The 8375-nt window shown below is 44.0% G+C and overlaps 1 protein-coding gene across 1 annotated transcript; it reads right to left on the bottom strand.

Moving 5' to 3' along the window:
* Positions 1–2408: 2408 nt before the first annotated feature.
* On the bottom strand, positions 2409–7472 carry Rmi1 (RecQ mediated genome instability 1). The gene is made up of 3 exons (XM_051194169.1): positions 7392–7472; positions 5316–5400; positions 2409–4585 (listed from the first exon to the last, which is right to left on the bottom strand). Exon 3 carries the CDS (start codon positions 4553–4555, stop codon positions 2699–2701), a length of 1857 nt encoding a protein of 618 aa, XP_051050126.1. The 5' UTR covers positions 4556–4585; positions 5316–5400; positions 7392–7472; the 3' UTR covers positions 2409–2698.
* Positions 7473–8375: the final 903 nt, after the last annotated feature.

Below are 8375 nucleotides of genomic sequence, written 5' to 3' on the forward strand. Positions count from 1 at the left end.
ACCAAGCACGCACTCTCTCTGTCTCGTTTTTGATTGCTTCTCCAACTTCACAGACGTTACTATTATCATATCTATCATGGTGACCTGTCCACCAGGGAACTTTGACGTCATTACTGCCGTTATTTAGAAGCATCGCAAATCATGCCTATGAAAGGCAGCAAACTAAGCTTGGTGTGCCTCTTATCTGCCCATTAGCCAGCTATTTCTCTGCCTCTTTTTCTTCTCTCCGTGGACTACCCTGCTACTTGCAACACAATATTATAATATGGTTCATTAATAGCCCCACAATGGCCTCTATGTGTCCGGATGCAAGAAAGACTTGCAGGTATCTTAGTTTAAACCGAAGCTAGGTCAGGCATTACACCCATAATCCCAGCTTTGTGTAGGCTGAGGCAGGGACATCTCTCAGAAACACAAACAAACCACCACCACAAAATGAACTACAAAATACACAGATGATTATGACTAGGTGAGGAAGGTATGCTGAAAGCCGAGATGGGCCAAAAGCTAGGTCTCTTAGCCAAATATTTAGCCAAGTGACAAATCTGATGGAAAAGGTTTTTAGGGAGGTTGGGCAACCATGAGTTCAAGGCTAGTCTGGACTATGTAGCAAGACCCTGTCTTGAAAGTAAAGGAAAAGAAAAAAGAAAAAGAAAAAGAAACATTGATGATAGGGAGAAAGTCCTAGTCATCTGGACAAACAGCTGTAGTATTCCTTTCAATGGATGAGTACAGAGGAGAGCCAACTCTGATGCAGAGCATGTATTAGACTGAGGAAGCTACCGGAGAGTTTAAACTGCATGGCTTAAAGGGAAGAAGCCCTCCCAATGACAAAGTAAGATAGAGGCTGTGGATACAGCTCAGAGAAGCAGCGATCTCCTGCCGAAAGCCCAAGGGTCAACCCTATAACAACAGAAGCACAACAAAGCAAAAAAGACGTAAAAGGTCCAGGAAAGAACATTGGGTGCCTTGAGTTGTGAGCTCCTGATGTGAGTGCTAGAAACTAAACTCAGGTCTTAAGAGCAGTGTGAACGCTTAACTGCAGAACCATCCCTCCAGATTCACTAAGCTACATAGCTTTAAAGAGTGTGTCTTAAATTCTTTGAGATTATAATTACATCACTTCCCCCTTCCCTTTCTTCCCTCTAAACCCTCCCATATATTCCCCGGACACCCTGTTCTCTTTCATATTGAAGGGTTTCCTCTTAAATTGATGAGCAAGCTGTGTTTATGTACTTAGGGAATGTATGTGTGTGTATATGCATATGTATATGAAATTAAAGAGTATATTTTGGAAAAAAACAAATGTTTGCTTGAGGAAATATTTACAAATGAAATATCTGAGGTCTCACAATAAATCAGAAGAGTTGAAAGGAAGCTGTTCAGAATAGGTTTGTATTTTTGTCCTTTTGAACTGCTTTTTACAAATGAAAAAGTTTTATATCTTATTCAGCTTTTTTTTTTTTTTTTGAGACATCTCATGTAGTCCAAGCAGGCCTCTCTTTCTATAGCCAAGAAAAATCAACATTTGATCCTCTTTATTTCTGCCACCATGTAACTTTTGTCAATTATGAAACCAGACATGGTGGCACACACCTTTAACTCCAGAGGCAGATGAATCTCCAAGTTTGAGTTCAGCCTAGTCTACAGAGCAAGCTCCAGGGCAGCCAGTACTACACAAGAGAAACTGACTCTATTTTTTTTTTTAAATTATGTGTATGTGTACACTGTACACGTAGTCACACATGGGGAAGCCAGAAGAGAGTATCAAATCCCCTGGAGATGGAGTTACAGGCAGCTAAGCAGCCCATCTTGGAGACCAAACTGGGGTGCTCTAGAAAGGCAGCAGTCAGCTCTTAACCACTAAAGAATCTCTAGCACACCAGTTATAAATTTAAAAGATTAATAAAAATAATTTCACCTCCCAAACATAACCTTCTAACAGCAAAGTGAAAGAGCACAATCTCTTTTAAACAACCACGACAAAATTAAAAGCTTATGTGCACAGCTAATTGAGAAGATCAGAAGCCTCATGAATTTGAGGCTACCCTGGGCTAAATAGTGAGATGCAAGTTTCTCAGCAAGTTCAACAGGGAGAACTGGGATTAATTCAGTTGGTAGAGTACTTGTCTAGCACATACGGCCCTGGTTTTTAGCCAGTGCACCAACTAAAACTGCACAACCCTAACCCTGGCACATGTGAGACGGAGACCAGAGACCAGAAGCTCACACTCTCAGCTACACAAGAGAGCTTGAGGCCACCCTAGGAATATAAGACTGTTTCCATGAAGAGAAAAATCCAGCGTCTAAAGATAAGGCTTCACGATAGAGGCTTGCCAGCATTACAAGGCCGTGGCCTAGCATCACAAAACCAACAAACACCCTTACACGTGTACTTTAATTAAATGCTTTATTTTTAAATGTCATTTAGTGTATGTGTGTGTATCTACATGAAATCCATGCTGCATATATGGAAGACAGATTCTGGGTTCTTCTCTCCTTTGGCCACAAGGGACCAGGGGATCAAACTCAGGTCCTCGGGATTGGCAGAAAGCCTCTTTAATCACTGAGTCATCTCATCCATTTTCTAAGTTCTGAAACTTTTTCTTCTTTTACAGAGTTCCAAAAATAAGAATAGGAACAAATTTGATTACAAATATTTGCATGTTTTAAAGTGTACTCCAATAGTATTTTGAAATTATTTTTTCAGCCGCTTCTTTAGGCTCTCAAGGTGCTCCACACCGACATCTTGCAATTCAAGTACCATGGCTCTACAGGAAGAAGGGTTAAATGAAATAGTCATTAGGCAACACAAATCTATCAGATCTCGCTGACATTTTTGTAACCCTTTTAGGAAGTTTTGATATTTAAGAGGGTCCTTTTTTAACTGTTTCATTTCTGGTACTGAAAACCCTATCATACTGGTAAGTATTTCATCTATAAAATCTACATCTAGATATGCAGTACCATCAGAAACCTTTGCCGTTACACACCAACAGCCACCAGAGCTTGAAAGATTTCCAGTTAAAGTGACAATAAAGGCTTTGACTTTCACAGTGGTGACTTCCTTCGGCTTTCTGGCCATTAGAACAGCCAAATAGATAAAGGGTGGAGAGTTTAAGTCCATGTCAACAGAAAGATCAGGAATATTCTCAAACGATTTTGAAGAACAAGCCTGTAAAGGGTAACTATTTTCATCAGAACTCTCTGAACTCTTTTTTGATAGACAGGTTCCTTGTTTTCTCTTTAGCATTTTACTACTTAAGCAATGTTCATCTGAACTGTCGATGTTTTGTTTTGTTGTAATATCTACTCCCAAAGTCCTACTGTCATTTGTAAAGTCATGGGCTAGGAGTCTCTTATGAAGGTCTCTGGCAGATGGACAGCCAAAAAGTTTATCTTCATGAATTATTTGTTCAGATAATTTTGTTTCATTGCAATTGCTGTTTCCTTGTTTATGAATCAAAGCACTGTTGTTCTGAGTCTTAGGTTTATCTGAAAATATCTCTGCATATTTATCTGTGTTTTTCTTCAAAGTTGATGGCTGCAATGCTTGTGTTTCCATCTGTTCTTTCTGGACAGTTTCTTCTAAAAGCAAGGCCTCTTCCAGTGAAAAGTCATCAAACTCTTCATTAGTGAAATGCACAGATTGGTTTTGTTTCTCCTTTTCCCTCGAAGAAATATTACTTCCTGGCTCAAAATTAGACTGACCCGTGGGAGTAGCAGTTAAGGAACCGCCTGTGCCGAAACATCTTCCTTCCACGGAGGCATCATCATTTGCTTCAGGCTCTTCACTTTCATAAAGACTTGCCAAGAGTTCTTCATCTGAAGGTCCTAAAGCAGGGTCTAACCCTCCTGAAACTCTGGGCAGACCGTGATCAGAATTATTTGGTACAACTGAAACTGTAGGATCAAGTTCACCAATTAATCTTCCGAGTACCTTTTCTTGAGCATATTCTTCTGAAAGGCCATCTACCTCACCTCCTAACACCTTCACATTTTCTGGCTTCAACAAGAGAACACCAAGACGGAACGAAATGCGTCCGTGAACCAAAATTTTTGTACCCGGAGGAAGACCACCATGGAGAGCTGGAATAGACTGATATTCCATCCCTTGGATTTGTGTGACACCATCAGTGAGTTGCAGCATCAGCATCCGTGAAGGCCTTGCTTCCCACGGTTTGGGGGTAACCTGTGTTTCCGCCGAAACTAGATCATTGGTTGTATTCTTTCCCCTCAGCTTTTGTATCTGGAAATATGCGGGCTGACTTACATCAACCAAGGAATTCATCTGTAGAGCATAAAATCCGTTCAGCTCCCCCTTCGGGATTTCTAGAATGCTGTCAGGTAAGAGAGGGTGCCCCAGGTCTCTCAGGTCAGTGAGAAGCCACTGCTCCAGTACTTGTTTGTTCACTTGTGCTTGGCTCAAATTAGCATCACCATTTTCTTCTTGGATCCAGTTAACACAAGCTTCCAGCCACGCTCGAGGCACTTTAACATGCCATGTTGCCAAAAGCCAGGTTTCAACTCGTGATACAGCACTATTTACACTCATTTTTTTAAAATTAAGAGCATATGCCTCCACCTGGAAACAAAAAGAAGAGTGATTAAATATAAGTATAGCACTGATAACTCTCAAGTACAGACAGTCCTAATTCCTTTACACCCTTTACGCTTTCCTTTCTTCAGCATTAAAAGCCCTTGACTTTCTACCCAGTTGATACTCCAATCTTAGAAGTCCTCAGATAATGTAATGAGGAAAACGAGATATTTAAGAGCTAGCTCTGTCAAGATACACGCTACATGACCTAATGTTGGCATCACCATCTGTCTTACAGCGCTGTTGAAACACATGTATAATAAAGTGTAAATGTAAATGACACAACTTTGATCGCCCCCATGTTGCTGTGAGACCTTGGGTGACTGTCCAGGTAACCTTTGTCTTTGCTTGCATCTTGTAGAAGTCCCACGCTTGCACTTCCTGCCTTCTCTAGTATTGCTGTTTTCCTTCTCAGGTCTTTGATGAGGTTGAAACTAGACAGTCATAGTAATATCATCCCTTACCTTTGGTAGACAAGATTTAGACTTTCCAGATTAAGATTGCTATCCTTTACCCTGATACTGGACATGTAACCTGGACATATAGTATGTATCTATTGCTCAATGTTGCTTTCACTAGTAATAGGTTTTAATTTGTGTATGTTTACCTTTACTTTTCCTGGAATGTACTTGACATTTGTTATCACTGCATATAGTTTTCATATCAGGCTTAAACCTTCTTCCTTAGACTAAAAGGGGAATTGTAGAGGTCTTACCTGTAATGGTGGTCACACCCTTTGGGCGTGGCTTCAGGCAGAAGCAGAAAGGGCTTGTGTGGGTCTTTGTCTTGTGTCAGTGGATCTGGTAGGAAGAGCAGAGAAGCACTCCCTCAGTTCTTTGTATTCATCTTGGGTCTACTGAAATCATTACACCCTCGCCTTCATTTGAGAGACACTCAGTCACTACTATATCTTAAAATTTCCCAAAATAATGATCATTTTATTTTCTTACCCCTCACTTTAGTCCATACATCTTTACTTGCAAGTGTTCACTGCAATGAGTCACTGGTCTGGTTCAAGGCCTGTGGCTTCTGCTACACTGTCAATACTGGATCCTCATTCAGACTCATCTCAGACACTCTTTTTGCTGTGTCTTAGGGACCCTTTAGCCTTGGATCTGCAGGTCTGGCCCCTTCACATGCTCCAGCAGTTCACAGATGGGGGTGGATGTTGGGATGGGCTAACTCAGCCCTGGATCCAGACCTGGGTGGTAGCTTAGTTGCTCAGCCCACCAACTCTCCCACATCCTCACCGCCCAGCTAGCTCACCCAATGCAGGCAACCTGGGTGAGGCCAGAGTGCCCTCAGGCTGGCTCGCCAATACCCTCACCACCAGTGCCAGCTCTACTGTGTTGCCCAGGTAAGGTCATGACCCACTCTTCTGCTCTTAGGACTGCAGAGCCAGGTCTCCTGCCTGACACAGGGGCAAGGAGTGAGGGAAGCAACGTCCCTCCCTCGCCCCTACCACCGCGTGACAGACGAGCAGCAGGACCAGCAGGACGCACACGCACACCCCCACCCCCACCCCCAGGGTCTGTCCTAGTGAGAGCCCAGGTTGACAGGAGAGCGGGCATCACTCTCACCCCCACCACTAGGGCAGTAGCCCAGGCAGAGTTCAGGGCGCTCTCTGCAAGTGCTGCAGACAGTGAGGGGTGGAGCCAACTCTGTGCAGTCCTTGGATATCAACATGGCCTCAGGCAGCAGCCCAGACCAGGGACATCACACAGCCTTCGGTGGTGACATGGGCCACGGACATCGACACACACCCCTGTTGCTGCATGGCCGCAGACGCAGACATGTCCCTCAGCAGACTTCACAGGCTCCTCCTCTCCACCCTCATATCCCCTGATCTCCCTCTCTTCATAGTGCTCACGCTGTTGTGTTGAGTGAGGTCTCTAGGTGTCTTCTTCCTGACTCTGGGTGTCTTCAAGTGTTTGCGCTACCCAAAGCTTCCAAAGGAAGTAAATCTCTCGCCACAGTTAGATGCAGCACAGAAGAACTGTAATTCAATGGAGTTCTCCGGTCTCATAGTTGAACCAGCACCACAATCAATGGGAAGAAAACGTAGCAGGACATGTCTAGTCGGTGTGGGCCTCCATTCTGCAGTACTGCTCTTCTGCCTGGGCTACGATGCAGCTCTGGGACCTACAGCGACTCACGCAGTGGCCGGCTTTCTCAAAGGAAGGTGGCACAGGCCCTTGAGTTTGTTACTGGCTCTGTTGATGGGCAGTGAAGTTAATTCATCTGCCTCCAAGTCTCCTGTTCAGCTAACTTCACAGCACACAAACCGCCGTCTTCTGTTTCTCTACCACCTATTTGCTCCCTTCTCTCTCTCCCATCACGCCACCGTCGACTTACTCACTTCCTACCTCGTGGGGCCTCGGTGTTGTCTCGGTGCTGTCCAGGACAATCCCAGTCCTGTACCTGCCAGGAGCTAGCACTGCTCTCAAGCTGTTCCTCACAGCCAGGTCCTGCCTGACCAGGATGGAGAGGCACCAGAACTCTCATTCTTTGGAGACAGCAAGGCCCTGGCCAAAGCTACAGCAGCCTCAGCCAGTGCGGAAAGCCTGCAGCCTGGGGAGTCTGACATTCAGGTTGCAGCAGTCACTACCCCATTTTGATCCTAGCTCTGGGTTGGTACTGAGAAGTCTTACCTGTTTGCCTAACTATTCTCAACCGTGCTGTCAGGAATACTTAAACTTGACTCTCAGTATAGCAAAGCACAGCAAAGCACCAGGAGGGCACTGAAGACACAGAGCTTACTAAAGCTTAACATGTCCTTAAGAAAACTCACCACTTCACAGGACAGCATGCGGTCTGATGACAGTACTTCAAGCTGGTGGTCAGTGGAAAACTCAAAGCCTCTACTGCAGAGAGATGACCTTGAGAGGTAAGAGGCAGCAGTAAGTATATGAATGAAGCCTATTTCCACAAATATAAGAGTATGATTGTAAGGTTCTGGGGACTCCTTAACAGTTAAGATAAACTGGAAACAATATAGGCTAAAAATCTGGAGTATAGCCAAGGGGTGGTAGTACTCGCCTTTAATCCCAGCACTCTGAGAGGCAGAGGCAGAAGCAAGCGGATCTCTGTGAGTTCAAGGCCAGTCTGGTCTACAAAGTGTGTTTCAAGACAGCTAGGGATACACAGAGAAATGCTGGGGGGTGGGGGGGACAGCATAGAGTGAGATAAATAGAACTGTTGAGAGAAGGTTACTTTTTCTAAACCCATTTCCTTACTTCATTACTAAACTCACTGAGCTACTATAAAAACTAAGGTAGAATGGAATAAAGGTAAATTAATGTAGTGTGTGATGGCCCAGTTCAGAGGAAGCTCTGGTAACATATTACCATTACTTGTGTGTCTGCAGGAAACACATGCATATCACGGTACCCATGCAGAAGTTAGAGCACAACTTGCGGAGTTGGAACTCTCCTCTACCAGGTAGGTTCTGAGGTCAAAGCTACGGTTAAAGGCTTGGTGGCAAGTGCCCTTATCTGCTGAGCCACCTTGAGGAAGGCAAACATAGGAGATAGTTTAGCCTGGGATCCCACTTGCTTTTGTATTATCAAGTCACAACAGATATCAACAGCTCAGAAGGAAAGGTTAGCTAGGACAGAACAATTTCCCATTTGCTGACACACAAATAGCAGCCTTGGGGTTTCAAGAACTCCTCAGTACTAGAAGAAAAACAACTTTGAAAAGATATCTCTTAAACTGAACGTTAACCTGTAACACACATTTTTATTTTCAGGCATGGTGGCGCACACCTTTAATC

The sequence above is a fragment of the Phodopus roborovskii genome, unplaced genomic scaffold (genome assembly GCF_943737965.1).
Source record: "Phodopus roborovskii unplaced genomic scaffold, PHOROB, whole genome shotgun sequence".
Classification (NCBI taxonomy): Eukaryota; Metazoa; Chordata; class Mammalia; order Rodentia; family Cricetidae; genus Phodopus; species Phodopus roborovskii.